This window comes from Vulpes lagopus, chromosome 9, assembly GCF_018345385.1.
Source record: "Vulpes lagopus strain Blue_001 chromosome 9, ASM1834538v1, whole genome shotgun sequence".
NCBI lineage: Eukaryota > Metazoa > Chordata > Mammalia > Carnivora > Canidae > Vulpes > Vulpes lagopus.
In genome coordinates this window covers 723,020-738,830 of record NC_054832.1, presented here as the reverse complement: position 1 = coordinate 738,830, position 15,811 = coordinate 723,020, and the positions used below count along the sequence as shown (strand labels likewise).

Below are 15,811 nucleotides of genomic sequence, written 5' to 3'. Positions count from 1 at the left end.
GACCGGGAAGTCCAAGCTATGGGGAGCCAGCTGCCTGGACAGGGGAGCTGCTGGGCCGGCAGGCCCAGGAAGGCTCTGAGCACCTGGGTCGGAAGGGCGTGTGGCCAAGGTAACGATGTCGCAGGGGAAGGCTGACAGGTGTGCCCAACCTCCCAAGGAAAGGGCGCCCCGGCCACGGAGCTGGGCGCTGAGTGTTCGCCAGCGGACGCTCACTGCTTACCTGCCCGCGGCGCACCTAGGCCCTGCGCTGAGCGCTGGGGGGGTGCAGGGCCCCCGTGTAAAGCGAGCCTGAGGGCAGTAGCAGCCAAGTGCAGGGAGCCGGGGCGGGGGGCATGACCCACACGGGCCGCAGGGAAGCCCGCGAGCCCAGGCCGCAGGGCGCTGGAAGGAGCAGGTGCCTGCACGGCGGCGTTCGCCCAGCAGAGGAAGGGTCCGTGCCCCCCAGGCCAGGGCAGGGCCAGAGCAGGGAGGGCAAGGAGGAGGGCAGCTCTGACCTCACAATACCCAGAGCCCGCTGGGCTGGCCTTGCAACTCGCAAACCCCCGCGCCCTCCTCCAGGCGGGGCAAGGCCCGGGGCCCTGGGCAGCCTCCAGGTGCAGCCCCCCTCGGGCGGCACCTGCCCCGCTGCCCCGGGGCATGTCTCTGCTCACCAATTATGAGGGGCTTCGGCATCAGATCGAGAGGCTGGTGAGGGAGAACGAGGAACTGAAGAAGCTGGTGCGGCTCATTCGGGAGAATCATGAGCTCAGGTCGGCGATCAAGACCCAGGCGGGTGGCCTGGGCATCAGCGGGTTCAGCTCGGGGCTTGGCGAGCCGACGGCCAACCCTTCTCAGCGCCTGGGAAACTGTAAGCGAGCGAGGAGGGGAAGGGGGATCTTGGGGAGTCGGTTACAGGCTGCTGGGACAGTGGCCCCAGCCGGGGAGGGGCGGGAGGGGAGGACGCGGGACCTGGGGATGGGGTAGGCCCCAGCGCCGCCCACCCCGATGGCCTGGCCGGAGCCTGCTCCGCTCCTCTCAGCCCCACTTCCAAGCTCCGGAACCCACATGTGCCGGTGCCCCCGACTGGGTCCAATAGTCCCTCACCCTCAGCCTCCCCTCCCCTCCGCCACCCGTCGCGCCCCATTCCTCGGCACCTAGAGATGGCCAGTGGGCAGGTGACAGCCCGGGAGCCAGGGACAGAGGGCGAGTCCTTGGTGCCGCCGACTGAGCCCCGGGCTGAGGAACACCCGGAGGCCAGGGGGACACGGAAGAGGCGGGGCAGCAGGTGCTCTGGGTGGGGGGAGGCGACTGTGCTGATGGGGGGCGGGAACCAGGTGGCCGGGTCCCAGGGCGAGGCAGAGGGAGACCGTGGCTCACAGGGTGTCGGTGGGGGTCACACGGGCCGCAGTGACAGCGCCCAGCGTCCCCGAGGGCCTGAACTAGCATCCTTCCCTGAGAGGAGCCCTGAGCTCTCACGGTGTCCGCCGCTGGGCCTCTGCAGCTGGGCCGCGACCCCAACCCTTGGGGGTGGTGCTTCTAGGAAGGCCCCCGTGGCTTCCTACGTGCCCTGTCTAAGCCTCTGCACGCAGTTTGGGGCTGATAACCCCCCTCCTTCCGAGCTCCAAGCGCACCCTGGGCCGTCCACGCCCTGCCACCTCCGTCCCCGCGGCTCCCTGCCCTCCGCCCCCAGGCCCCAGCACAAGCCAAGGTCCTTTCCGGGGGTCTTGAGGCCCAGCGACCTCCTGGTGCCCAGCTCCCTCCAAAGCACAGTGTTTCTGATTAAGAAGCGCCCCTGGCCTGGGATGCCAGCCCCCTGGGCCTGTGCCCCTGCCTCTGCCCCAAGCCTGCTCCCCGCTCTGCTCTCCAAGCTGCCTGCTTGGATCCCGGCCCGGCCTCTCTGCTATCAGCCCGGCTGTTCATCCCACCGGTCTCCACACCCCCCCACGGACCCCGAGGACACAGCCCCCCCTCCTCTGAAGGCTTTACTACAATGACCAGGACATCAGGCCCACAAAAATAAAGACGTGGGGAGGGACAAAGTAGAAGAAATCCCAAAGTTTAAGAAAAAAAATAATAAGTTTTCCCCATTTAGGCTTCATTCTTAAAAGAATCCTTGGACCATGTCAAGGCTTCCACCTCCTGAAGGGTCCAGCTTAGGGGGGTAGGAAGGCTTTGTGGGGGTGATCCCGGAAGAGACGGGAGGAGGGTACAGGACGAAGAACAGCTCATGCAAGGAGGGGGGCCTGCAGGACCGTGAAACACCAGCATTAAAGCCCAGGCTGCGTGTGTGTGTGACTGCGTGTTTGTGAGCAAGGGGGTATCAGGGCCAGTGAGACGTGGACGAGGTCAGCAGAGGTCGGATGAGCAAGGGGGTCAGGGGACCCTGCAGGGAGCCTGGACCTGTTCCTGATGACCCAATGGCGCCGGGGCCCCGTGTCTGTGCTTCCCCTCTGCTGGGAAGGGACCTGGAGGGGACCAGAGCGAGCCAGGCAGCTGAGGCTCTCAGGCATCGGGTGGGACCATGGAGGAACCAGGGGAGAGAGCACTCAGCTCACGTCATTAAAGAGAATGAAGTGCTTGGACGTGAGGGACAAATGGGCGTCCAGAAGGTGTCTCTGTCCCTGCAGAGGCGGCTGGGTGACCGGTGCTGTGGCCTCCTGAGACTACTGTCCCCAGGCCAGCCCAGGGGGACCCGTTTCTCTGGCCATGTCCTCACTCCACCCGCTGCCCCTGCCCGCGCCTTGTGGCTCATCTTCCTCGGGGATCAAGCTTTCACTCTTGATTTGCTCTTGTGACCGTGACCTCAACTTCCTCTTTCTGGCTGGGCTCATGGCGCTGTGTCCTCCCAACCCTCAGTCCGAGCCCCGCCATGGTCGGCAGGTCAGCAGGGCCGGGTCAGCAGGTCAGCAGGGCCGCAGGAGGAAAGAGCCTGGCCAGCGACGCCAGTGACACCACCAGTGTGGCGCAAGCGGGCGGCAGCAGTGATGCAACCCTGAGCTCCAGGCAGGGTCAGGGCAGGAGGAAGAGGGTGTAAGGCAGGTGAAGGCTGAAGCCGCAGTAGGGGTGAGGCCACAGGGGAGGGGAGAGCAGAGCCAGCGGAGATGCCAGGAAACCTCAAAGTGTAACGTCACAGAGGCCACGACACAGCTTGGAGGGGACCTCGTGGTCTCAACAATGAGGCTGCTGGAGGGACGAGGGGGCGACGGAGTGACGGGGGGGGGGTTGTGAGCTGCTTAGACCTGAACCCCAGCACCCGGAGCCGCGGCGGGGGAGGAGCACAGAGCGCCAGAGGGACCCGCAGGCCGGGTTCCTGGAGCAGGGCTGGGGCGGAGCCGGCCGAGCTTCCCCGAGGCCCAGCTCCGTAGAGGCGGGAAGGTGCGGGGAAGGTGCCGGAAGCTCTCCCAGCGCCCGGGGAGGGAGGGCGGGAGGTGAGGCAACTGCGGGTGCGGCTTCTGCTTTCCCTGAAGCGGGGATGGGGATGCGGAGCACGGGCAGCAGCGGCGGCGGTGGGTGGCAGGGCGGGGGCTCGGTGGCTCTTGTGGCCGCCGCAAGGTGGGGGCGCGGGAGGCAGCGCGGGTGCAGCTCAGCCGGAGACCAGGCGAGCTGTGGGTGGCACAAGACAGGCCCGCACCCTCGGGCCACAGCCCTGCGGAGGCTGGGAGGCCTGGCGACCGGCGTCCCTCGAGCAGGGCGCAGGCCCGGGGTCTGGGTCAGCGGGGGCCACGGGAGCCGCAGGAGGTGACGACGCGGTGGCTGCCGGCTGCACTGACTTCACACGGAAAGGACAGGCGCCAGGTGCCAGGTGCCAGGAGCTCCGGGCCTTGGCTCCGCGACCACGGCAGGTGGGAGGAAGAGCCGGGCTGCGCTTAGGCCGCAGAGGCCTCGTGCTCCTGAGGCTCCGGGGTGAGCAGAGGGCAGATGGACAGGAAGGCAGGGCTGTGGCGGGAGACACGGCGAGCCGGCCACGCTCAGGGCCCAGGTGACCGGACAGCGACTGCTCCCCCCCACTGCTCACGCCTGGTCCCTCAACGCAGAGGCCGTCGGGGTGGACGGGCAGCTGCGGGTGAGGGGCTCTGTGGCTCCTTCTACCTGGTACCCTGCGCCTCCTTCCCCTCGCCCATCAGCCCCCTCCTCCAGCCCACTGCCTGCTGCCCCTCTGTCTTCTCTTGGGGGCTGCAGGCGGCTGCAAGCTTCCGGGGCAGGGGGCAGCCAACTTCTTTTTTTCCAGAAGAGCCCTTCTGGGGGGCTCCCCAGTCCCCTGCCCCTGAGTTCCCCCAAACCAGGGGCTCCCTTCCCCCTCGAAGTCCATCCGTCCTCCCCGGGCCTTCTCCCCGGGCCTTCTCCGGTCGCCCCCCACCCCTCCCCCAGGACCATCCGTCCTCCATCAGAACCCAGCCCCTCCCCCCAAACCCTCCTCACATCCCTCAGGATCAGGACCAACCCTCCCCCTCAGGATCGCGGTCCCCAGGACACGAGCCCACACCTGGGGCCCCGCCCCCCACTCTACCCCCCTCACCAGCATCCTCCCAGGACCAGTCCCCCCTGGGACCCGACCCCCCTGAGGACCGGTCCTGCTCCTGGGGATCCGTCCCCCGCGGAGGACCCGCCACGCCTCAGCCCTGAGGTTCTTGCGGCGGCCACAATCCCCTATCTCAGGACCTGTCACTCCCCTCTCGCTCTTTCCCCCCTTTCCGCCGCGCCTGCGCTCTTGGGAAAGCTCGGCCCCAGCCGCCTGCGCCCACCGGGTCAGCCCCCTGGGGGCCCAGCCTCCCGGGCTCTGGCCCCGCCCCCGCCCACGAGGCCCCGCCCCCAACACGAAGCCCCGCCCCCACACGAGGCCCCGCCCCCGATGCCTTCTCGCGCGCGAACCTGACTCCTCCGGAGCCTGCCTGCAGACCCGGTGGGGGACAGGTGCGGTGGGGGACGAGAGCGCAGGGGGGCGGGGCGAGAGGCCAGGCTGCGGACGGGCGCGCGACCCCCTCTTCCCTCCTTCCCCTCCCCCTCCTTCCCCCTCCTCCTCCCTCCTTCCCCTCCCCCCCTCCCTCCTTCCCTCTCCCTCTCCTTCCCCCCTCCTCCCCCCTCCTCCCTCCTTCCCCTACCCCTCCTTCCCCCTTCTCCTCCCTCCTTCCCCTCCCCCTCCTTCCCCCTCCTCCTCCCTCCTTCCCTCTCCTTCCCCCTCCTCCCTCCTTCCCCTCCCCCTCCTCCCCCTACCCCCTCCTCCCTCCCCGCGTCCCCCCCCCACTGGTCCCTCCCCCATCCCCAGGGGCGGCAGCACGAAGCAGGGGGGCTGCTGCCGGGAGGAGCAGGTGGGGATGAGTCACAGTTCCGTGAAATAGTTTAAAGCGTTGTTAAGTGCATTTGTGAACCTACGACCTTTGTGTCCCTGTTTGTAATCATCCCACATAGCAAACCAACCTTCCTGGACCCTAAATAAGTCTTAACGTGTGAAATAAATGTAAATGCAGCGAATCTAAAACTTTTTAAGGTTCTAACACTATCACCTAAACCTGGGAAGGTTTCAACTCACAAATCAAAATCAATTAAATGTAGATGATAAAAAGATGGGGGGGGGGGATCCCTGGGTGGCGCAGCGGTTTGGCGCCGGCCTTTGGCCCAGGGGCGATCCTGGAGACCCCGGATCGAATCCCACATCGGGCTCCCGGTGCATGGAGCCTGCCTTCTTCCTCTGCCTGTGTCTCTGCCCCTCTCTCTCTCTCTCTCTGTGACTATCATAAATAAATAAAAAAATATTTAAAAAAAAATTTAAAAAAAAAAAAAAAAAAAAAGATGGGGGGGGGCGGGTGGCTGGCTCAGCGCTGGAGCCCGCGGCCTGTGAGCTGCAGGTTGTGCGTTTAAGTCCATGTTGGGGGTACAGGTTAACAAAATCAATCAGGGGCCCTTGGGTGGCTCAGTTAAGCGTCAGACTCTTGGTTTCCGCTCAGGTGCTGAGCTGCGGTGGTGGGATCCCGCCCTGGGGGGCGGGGCTGCTCAGGGGGGAGTCCCCTTGAGGTTCTTTGCCTCCGCCCCCCCTCCCCTGCTTGTGGGCACATGGGGGGCACTGTCTCCAATATATAAAAAAAATATTTTTTAAAAAAATCAATTAGGTTCAAATTATAGAAAGATTAAAATAATCACGTGTAGATTTTGCATTCGAATACAAAGCTATGGGCTGAAATGTCTTTTTTAGTTTTGGTTTAGATTCCAGGTACTTGGGATCCCTGGGTGGCGCAGCGGTTTGGCGCCTGCCTTTGGCCCAGGGCGCGATCCTGGAGACCCAGGATTGAATCCCACGTCGGGCTCCCGGTGCATGGAGCCTGCTTCTCCCTCTGCCTGTGTCTCTGCCTCTCTCTCTCTCTCACTGTGTGCCTATCGTAAATAAATAAAAATTAAAAAATATATATATTAAAAAAAAAAAAAAAGATTCCAGGTACTTAACATACGGTGTCACCTTAGTGTCAAGTGGAGATTATATGATCCAACACTTCCATAGACCCGCCCCCCCACCGCCACCCCCACTCCCCCCACCCCCGGCTCAGCTGGATAGGTGCTCGCCTTTATCCCCATCCCCCCACCCACCCAACCTCCTTTCCCCGTCTCCCTGCTCCCGGGATTCTCCTTGGTGGCCCTGAGGGATCGCAGACCCTGTGAGCACTTTGTCCATGACAGAAGCCACCGTGGTCTTGGCCCTGAGCCGTGGACACACCCCTCTCTGTGCTCTGTGCCCCGAGCCGTGCACTGAACTGGCCTCTGAACCACTAATGTTTTCCCTGTAAACTAAATGCCTGTGACCCTCAGGAATCCTTTTTTTTTTTAATTTTTATTTATTTATTCATGAGAGACACAGAGAGAGAGGAGGGTAGAAACACAGGCAGAGGGAGAAGCAGGCTCCATGCAGGGAGCCTGACGTGGGACATGATCCCGGGTCTCCAGGATCCCGCCCTGGGCTGAAGGCAGCACCAAACCGCTGAGCCACCCGGGCTGCCCCGATTCCGTAGTTTTCATATACTCACAGGTATGTGCAAAGATCACCGCGATTTTAGAACATTTTCATCACTTGGGAAAGAACCCCGTCAGCGATCATGCTCCTACCACCTACCCCTCTGCACGTCTCAGCAACCATTTATCTACTTCCTGTTTTTACAGATTTGCCTATTCTGGATAGGTTGTTTTTGTTTTTGTTTTGTCTGGGAGAGACAGAGAGAGAGAGAGAGAGAGAGCGCGCTAGCAGGGAAGAGAGGGAGGAGCAGGCTTCCGGCCAAGCAGGGAGCTGGAGCCGGACTCGGGGCTCCGCCCAGCGCCCTGAGATCCTGACCCGAGCCGAAGGCAGACACTCGACAGACCACCCAGGCGTCCCGGATATTTCTTATAAATAGAATTATACACCTGTGGCTCTTGTGTCTGGTTTCTTTCACCCGGCACATGTCTCCAAGGTCGGGCCGTGTTGTCCCGTGAATCTGGGGACTGGGACTGGAGTTTCTGTTGTTTCATGCTTGAATACCATTTCATGAATGGACACATCACATTTTGTGCATCCATTCCTCAGCCGGTGGACTTTTGGGCTGTTTCCTCCTTTTGGCTATTCTGAATGAACTGCTATAAACATCCACAGAAGAGTTTCTGTGTGGATTTGTGTTTGCACGTCTCGCGGGCACATATCTAAGCGGAGAATTGCTAGGTCGTATGGTAACTGTACGTGTAACTATTTGAGGAACTGCCAGATTGTTTCCCAATGTGGCTGCAGGATTTTTTATTCCCATCAGCAATGTGTGAGTGTTCCGATTTCTCCAAATCCTTACCAGTATATATTATCTGATTTTTTTGTTAGAGCCATCCCAGTGAGCGTGAAGTGGTTCTGATTTGCATTTCCCTGATGCATAATAACACTGAGCATCTTCTCTGTGCTAACGAGCCATTTGTATATCATCTTTGAGAATGTCTGCTCATGTCCTTGCCCGTTTTTAGGTTGGGCAATTTATCTTTTTATTATTGAGTGAGAGAATTCTTTATAGGGTCTGGGTACAAGTCCCCTATCAAGTACACGACTCGCATTACTTTCTCCCATTCCACGGGTTCTCTTTTTACTTTCTTGATGGTATCTTTTGAAACATAGAAGCTTTTAATTTTGATGAAATCCATCTCGTTTGTTGTTTCTTTCGTTGCTCACCGGTTTGGGGCCATATCTAAGAATACATTGCCACATCCAGGGTCATGGAAACTTACCCTTATGTTTTGTTCTAAGAATTTTTTAGTTTTAGTTCTTATATTTAGGCCTTTGATTCATGTAGCTTTTGTATATGGTGTGAGATAAGCATCCAACTCCATTCTTTTGCACGTGGATTCCAGCAGTCCCATCACTGTTTTTTGAAAAGATTATTCTTTCCCGGGCAGCCCGGGTGGCTTAGCGGTTTAGCGTCGCCTTTGGCCAGGGCGTGATCCTGGGGTCCCAGGTTCGAGTCCCACATCGGGCTCCCTGCATGGAGCCTGCTTCTCCCTCTGCCTGTGTCTCGGCCTCTCTCTGTGTGTCTCTCATGAATAAATAAATAAAATCTTTAAAAAAAAAAAGATTATTCTTTCCCACATTGAACTGTCTTGGTCCCCTTGTTGACATCAGACCACAGATACATGGGTTTATTTCTGGACTCCTTATTCTATTTCATTCATCTATATGTTCCTCACTATGCCAGTGCCACATAATATTTTTTTAAGGTTTTATTTATTTATTTGACCCAGACAGAGAGAGCACGCACGCACACATGAGCAGAGGGGAGGTGCAGAGGGAAAGAGAGAGAACCAGGTTCCCTGCTGAGCGGGGAACCAGACTCAGGGCTCTATCCCAGGACCCTGAGGTCATGACCAGAGGCACCCCTAGATCTTTAATTCTTTCAGAAATGTTTGTAGTTTTCAGAGAATAAGTTTTGCATTTCTTTTGTTAAATTTATTTCAAAATACTTTGTTCTTTTTGATGCTATTTCCTTAATTTCATTTTTGAATTGTTCATTGCAATTGAATGGAAATACCGTTGCTTTTGTAAACTCCAATGAATTTTTTTTCTTTAAAGATTTATTTCTTTATTTGAGAGAGGGAGAACAGGGGGAGGGGCAGAGAGAGTCTGAAGCAGGGCCCATGCCCAGTGCGGAGCCTGATGCGGGGCTCGATCTCCTGACCCTGAAATCAGAACCAGGAGTCAAACACTTAGCCAACTGAGCACCCAGGCGCCCCAGACCCTGATGAATCTTGCATTCTCTGTGTTCTGAGGACCAACAACTTGTTCAGACAGTAACATGCTCATTGAATTTCACATCTTGGGCAGCCTGGGGGGCTCAGTGGTTTGGCACCGCCTTCAGCCCAGGGCGTGATCCTGGGGTCCGGGGATCAAGTCCCCACGTCAGGCTCCCTGCATGGAGCCTGCTCCTCCCTCTGCCTGTGTCTCTGCCTCTCCCTCTCTCTCTCTGTGTCTCATGAATAGATAGATAAAATCTTTAAAAAAAAAAAAAAAAAGAATTTCACATCTCACACGGCTATCTCAGTGGTCACAGTTTAAGCGGTCACTTTATGGACACTTCCTTCTGTGGTCACTTTAAACTCTCTGTGGTTTCTTTTTTTTTTAAAGATTTTATTTATTCATTAGAGACACACACACACAGAGGGAGAGAGAGAGGCAGACACACAGGCAGAGGGAGAAGCAGGCTCCATGCAGGGAGCCCAATGCAGGACTCGATCCCGTGACCCCAGGATCACGCCCCGGGCCAAAGGCGGCGCCAAACCGCTGAGCCACCGGGGCTGCCCCAACTCTCCGTGGTTAAAGGCACACATAGACTTCAAGGCTTATCCTGACCAATTTTCTTTTAATCATCAAGTTTCATCTTTGCTTCCGTTGCCATCGTTTCTTCTTACTTACTGAACACTCGCTGTGGCCCAAGCCCTGTTCCCGGCCCCAGGAAACGTGGCACGCAGGCCGCCCACCCCCGCCCTCGTGGAGCGTCCGCTCCAGTGGAGGGACACAGGTCAGATGGACAAGTCAGAGCAGAGCATGTTGGAGATCAGCGCCGAGGGGGAAGGCGCCCGGGAAGGGGCCAGGCAGCGCGGCATTGGCAGAGCAGCCGGCGGCAGGACCAGCCCACGCGAGGCCAGACTGTGCCCGGGGCGCTCGCGGAACAGGCAGGAGGCCCCGGGGGCTGGGGCAGAGGGAGTGGGGGAGGCGGGAAGCCAGGCCCGAGGGGGGACAGGCCCGGCACGGGCCTTGGTGATCCAGCCCTGACGGTGGTGGGCAGGCGGCCGTTTCGACGGGCACGGTCTGGCGGGAGCTTGGCGGGGAGAGCTGGCGTCAGAGCGGCCAGGAGGGTCCCCTGAGATGCAGGCAGGAGACGCCGGTGGGGACCAGGTGGGGCGCTGCTGGGGTACCCGCTGGGGCGGCCGACGGAGTGGCCGGCGGGCAGGGGCCTGGGTGAGCGTGGCGGAGAGTCGGGGTGACGGCAGCGCCCGGGGCCGGGAGCCGAGGCTGGAGCCCTCGGCGGAGCCGGGAAGAGGCCAGGCCATTCGGGGCGGGCGCCAGCGGCCGGACGAAGGACGGACAGGGCCTGGAGCTCCCCGGCCCGAGCCGCAGCAGCCCGCTGCGGGGGAGCACCCCGAGCCCGGGGCCTGGATGCCCGCCAACGCAGGCCTTCAGGGTGCGCCCTGCATGGGGATGCCACCCCCATGAGCCAGGGCAGGCCTGAGGCCTGCAGCGGCAACGGGGGGCGGGGGGGTTGCCGGGCGGAAGGACGGAGAAGCCTGGCCGGACAGGCGGACAGGCCGCAGGAGGAAGGGACGGGTGGAGCCAGCGAGTGCGGGGACGCCCAGACGCGGCCTCGAGGGAAGCGGGGGAGAGCCGGCGGGACAGGGGTCACCCAGGGAGGCTGGGGGCACCCAGCTGAGCCCCAGCCGGCTCCTCACCCAAGTGCTCCTTCCCCACAGCATCCAGAGCTTCGGAGGAGACCACCTGAGAAGGACACAGGCCCCAGCTCCCGCCCGCGTCCCCCCTTCACCCTGCGGCTCTAGGAGGTCTTCCCAGCCCCGCCAGCTGTCTCCCCCAACCCGGTTCCCCCCTCCAGGTTCTCTCTTCCTGCAGGCTACTTCCCTTTGGCCCCCAAAGTTTTATTGTCTCCTTGATCCTAAAGCAAATATTTCCAAAAAGCCAAAAAAAGAAATCAGAAAACAGAACAGCTGATTTGATTAATGTATTTTAATGTATTCATTCAGAAAACACAAATAACAAAAGTAAAAGAAAAGTAAAGTGGTGGTGGGGACGCCTGAGGCATCTGCCTTCAGCTCAGGTCAAGACCCGGGGCCCTGGGATCCCACCGGTCATGTCCGCCCCCTGCCAGTGGGGAGCCTGCTTCTCCCTCTACCCCTTTGCCTCCCCCCATGCGCTCTCTCTTTCTCTCTCTCGAATATATAAATAAAATCTTAAAAAATAAAAGTAAAGTGGCAGGACATCTTGCCACACATCGCGCAGGGTCCCAGGGGCACAGATTTCAGCAACAAGCCTAGGGACTTCGAGGGAATGCAAGAACGCTTCTGAGGGCTCTGCAAGAGGGTAGCTTTAGCAGTGTGCACTAAGGAGCGCTGGAACGTCTGTTTTCGGGGTGAAGAACCAATAATAAAGTTTTGTGTAGGTATCATGGTCAACATCACTCATCTTCAGGGAAAAACAAATCAGAACCACAGCGAGATCCCACCTCACACTGGCCAGAATGGCTAAAATCAGCAAGTCAGGAGACGGCAGGGGTTGGTGAGGATGAGGAGAAAGGGGCCCCCTGACCTGCTGGTGGGGATGCAGGCTGGGCAGCCGCTCTGGAGAGCAGTGTGGAGGGTCCTCAAGGGGCTGAATGTAGAGCTACCCCATGGCCCAGAAACGGCCCTACTGGGTACTTATCCACAGGACACAGACACGGTGATTCCAAGGGACACGTGCACACTGTTTACAGCAGCGTCATCCACAAGAGCCACACTGTGGACGCAGCCCAAGCGTCGGTGGACTTATGGGTGGATAACGAAGAAGCAGCATACGCACACACACATACACAACGGAATATTGCTCAGGCAGCAAAAAGAATGAAATCTTGCCATTTGCAACGACGTGCATGGAACTAGAGGGTATGATGCTGAGCGAAAGAAGTCCACCAGAGAGAGACAATTATCACATGATTTCACTCATAGGTGGAATTTAAGAAACAAGCAAATGGAAAAAAGAAAGAAAGAGGCAAAGCAGGAAACACTCTTAGGGCTAGAGAACACCCTGAAGGTCCCTAGAGGGGAGAGGGTGGGGTGGGAAACAGGTGACGGGACTCGGGGCTGCGCCTGTCCGGATGAGCACCGCGTGTCTTATGCAAATGTTGGATCGCCGCCCTGTACACCGCACGGCGTGCGTGAACTACACCGAATGGAAGTTAAAAACCTCATTAAAAAAGATTTGTGTAGTAGAATTATTTGCCGCTGGGAAAACTGGAATCAATGTGCATTGCCCAGGACTGGAAGGGGCTCCAGGGTCGGCGCAGGTTCGCCCCCAGGGCTGCTGGAGGCCGACCCGTGAAGACAGGGAGAACGCAAGGGCGAGGAGCTCACACAAGGCTGCCTGCCACCTGTTGGTACGTGGCCCTGCAGCTAAGAACGGATTTTACATTTTTAAACGGGAGAAAATCAAAAGAACTCTATTTCTGGATGTACAAAAAGTACACGAGATTCAAATATTAGTGTCTCTGAATAACGTTTTGTTGCTACAGATCCACATTTGTTTCCATGTGCTGGTCCGAGGCGGCCTTGGCAGCAGGGCAGCTGGGTTGTGTTGCTGCAACAGAGAGCAGATGGGCTGCAAAACTGGCAATATTTACCAGCAGCCCTTCCTAGACAAGGCGCATCGGCCCCTGAGCTACAAAACACGGGGAGAAGGTCTTCGAGGCAACCGGAGCTTCGTGTTATGACCAGCAGTGGGGTGACAGGACGGCCAGTAGTTTGTAATGTGTGTGTGGTTTTTTTCTAAGATTTTATTTATTTATTCATGAGACACAGAGAGAGACAGAGACAGAGGCAGAGGGAGAAGCAGGCTCCCTGTGGGGAACCTGACGGGGGCTCGACCCCAGGACCCCCGGGGGTCACGACCCGAGTGGGAGGCAGATGCTCAACCACTGAGCCCCCAGTTGCCCCCAGTAATTTCCAATCTTATTTTGACTTCTCTGTAGCTCTGTTCTTTCTCCACAGTGAGCACATATGGCTTTTATGACAACAACAAATGTGGCAGTTTTCAATTAAAATGCACACTCCCCCAAATCTTCCCAAACCTTGGTCATCAAGGGCACTCTCAGACACCCCAGGACAACCCTAGGGCTCTCGGGCCCCCACACGGGGATCCAGGAGTGTAGAGCAGCAAGTATAGGGCAGACCCACCCTCTTGAACCTGCATTTACTGTCCCCAGAGACACTGGGCAGGGACAAGCCACCACTGGTGCCGCTGAGCCCGTGCGCTTATTCTCGCTCTGGCCGCCCTGTGGGTCCCCCACCTGGTGAGGCTAGGCTGTCCCCACAGGAACAGTGGTCAGGGGGCCTGGGCCCACCCCTCCCCACCAGGGAACATGTGGGTCAACTTGGCAACCGGGGGACCAGCCCCCTGGAGACCCTCCCCAGCGAGAGATCAGCAGCTCTGTTCGTGGGCCGGTAGGAGGGGTGGGCAGCTGTGGAAGGGCCCTATGAGGTTTCCCTCCGAAGACGGAGAGACGAAGGGCCAGGCCCTCCTGGGGGATCTGCCGGCTGCCCCCAGGCCCCCTCGGAGGTACGGGGTCATGGTCTGGCCCACCCAACGGAGGCGGGTCACGGTTGGTCAGCTCGTCAGAGGCAAACAAAGGGGCACCGTGGCCTGGGCCCTGCCTCGGTGGGTGACAGCCCCTCCCCTCGGGCCTGCCTGGGGTCTCAGCGCTCTCTCTGTGTCCCCCAGGTGTCTTCCTGCCCCAGGCCCCGGCAGCAGCAAACGAACCCGTCCTGGAAGAACTGGGGATTCTGACCCTGGCGCCCCTGGCCGACGTGCTAAGCAGCCCGCAGCCCAGCCCTGCGACCGCCCCCATCGTGAACCCCCTGACGGGCCCCCTCAACTCGCTGCTGCCCGGCCCGGGGTCCGTGTCGCAGAGCAGCCCGCTCACCGGGCTCCTGAGCGGCCACCTGGCCGGCCCCGTAGCAGTGTCCCCGGGGGGCACGCTGGCCAGCTCCCTGGGCCTGCCCTCCGCCGGCCCCCTGCCCCTGGGCAGCCCCCTCATGGGCCCGGTGGCGGGCTCGGTGGCCGTCTCTCTGGGCAGCCCCCTGCTCACCTCCACGGCCGCGCCTCTCGGCGTCTCTCAGAACCTTCTGGCCACCCCCCTGAGCAACCTGGTGCTGCCCGAGGCCCCGAGGGTGCGGCTGGCAGAGCCGCTGCAAGGCTGCCCCTCGGGGCCCCAGCCGTTGGCCGGAGCAGGGCCCGCTGCCCAGGGTAAGCAACGGGGGGCGGCGGGGGGGGGGCGGCCCAGGGCAGGTCCGCGGGCTGGCCTTGCTCTCACCCTCCTCTTCTCCTCCCTGCCCCCCCATCTCCAGTCCCCATGTCCACGGAGCATCCCCAGCCGGCCCAGGACCTGGATCCCCTCAGCATGACGTTTGTGGGTTCTCCCATCCGTACCTCCACCCCTATCACCACCAGGAGCGCACCTGGGCCCATGACCACCTTCTCCTACGGCAGCTCAGATGTCAGGCCCCAGCCCAGTGCCACTCAGGGACAAGCAGTCCCCGTGCCTGTCCCCAGCACCACAACGGCCCCCACGGTGGACGCAGTCCTCGCCCCTGCCCCTACTCCCGCCCCCCCTCCTGTCACCCACTACACCCCCTCCAGCACCACCCACATCACCCCGTACCCACCCCAGTCCCCCACCCGGGCACACCACCCCCCCACCCAGCCCTCGCCCACCTCTCACTCCCCTCCACGAAACCCACACTCCCCGCCGCGAACCTCGTCCTCCCCGGCTTCGATCAACGACACCCGGGGCCCACGTGGCTCAGAAACCTCTCGCAAAAGCATCCTTGAGTTGGAACGGAAGCTGGCTCACCGCAAGAGCAGCAAGTTCCCTGAGAGCCCCCGAGGTCAGTGACATGCGTTCAACACAAGAGGGGGTGTCCCCTACGCCCTCGCGGACCTCCCTGGCACTGGCCTGGGCCGCTGACCGTGGCCGCTGAGCACTCCTTCCGCCCCCTGTCGTCCCCAGAGTCAAAGCAGCTGGCCTGGGAGAGGCTAGTGGGCGAGATCGCCTTCCAGCTGGACCGCAGGATCCTGTCCAGCATCTTCCCGGAGCGCGTGCGCCTCTACGGCTTCACGGTCTCCAACATTCCAGAGAAGATCATCCAGGTGTGTGGCGCCCTCTCCCACTCACCGCCTGTCAGGGACGGGGAGCTCGCTGGCCGTGCAAGGCTGCTGGGGGGCCCTGGCCCTGGGGCCCAGCCTGGCCAAGCACGTCAGAATCCGAGGACACCCTGGGAGGGAGGAAGCACGGTGTTCAGTCCGAGGGGCAGGGGGAGTGCAGGGCACCTGGCATCAGGAGAGCCTGTGGTCCAAGGGGTGTGGCTCCCGAGAGGACAGGGCGTGGGGGGGGGGTGTTGCTGAACATGGTCAGGCCTGCACTGCGATCACCTCCCCATGGCCATCTCTCGGCCCCAGGGCCCCCCCAGACTAGCAGAGCTAATGCTTTCCCTACCCATTGGGACCCTCAAGGGTCACTGGGGTGACCCAGGGGAGGCAGGTCCCAGGACCTCTGAGCAGCGGGCGGCCTCATGGCCAAGGCCCTCA

General features: G+C 60.3%; 1 protein-coding gene across 1 annotated transcript in view; it reads left to right on the top strand.

The window, feature by feature from the left end:
* Positions 1–636: 636 nt before the first annotated feature.
* The window catches only part of SPATC1 (spermatogenesis and centriole associated 1), a 21,742-nt gene continuing 6,567 nt past the window's right edge, over positions 637–15,811 (top strand). The window contains exons 1-4 of the mRNA XM_041768769.1: positions 637–847; positions 13,946–14,438; positions 14,513–15,111; positions 15,234–15,373. Coding sequence (XP_041624703.1) covers positions 637–847; positions 13,946–14,438; positions 14,513–15,111; positions 15,234–15,373 — 1,443 coding nt within the window. The remainder of the gene's footprint in view (positions 848–13,945; positions 14,439–14,512; positions 15,112–15,233; positions 15,374–15,811) is intronic.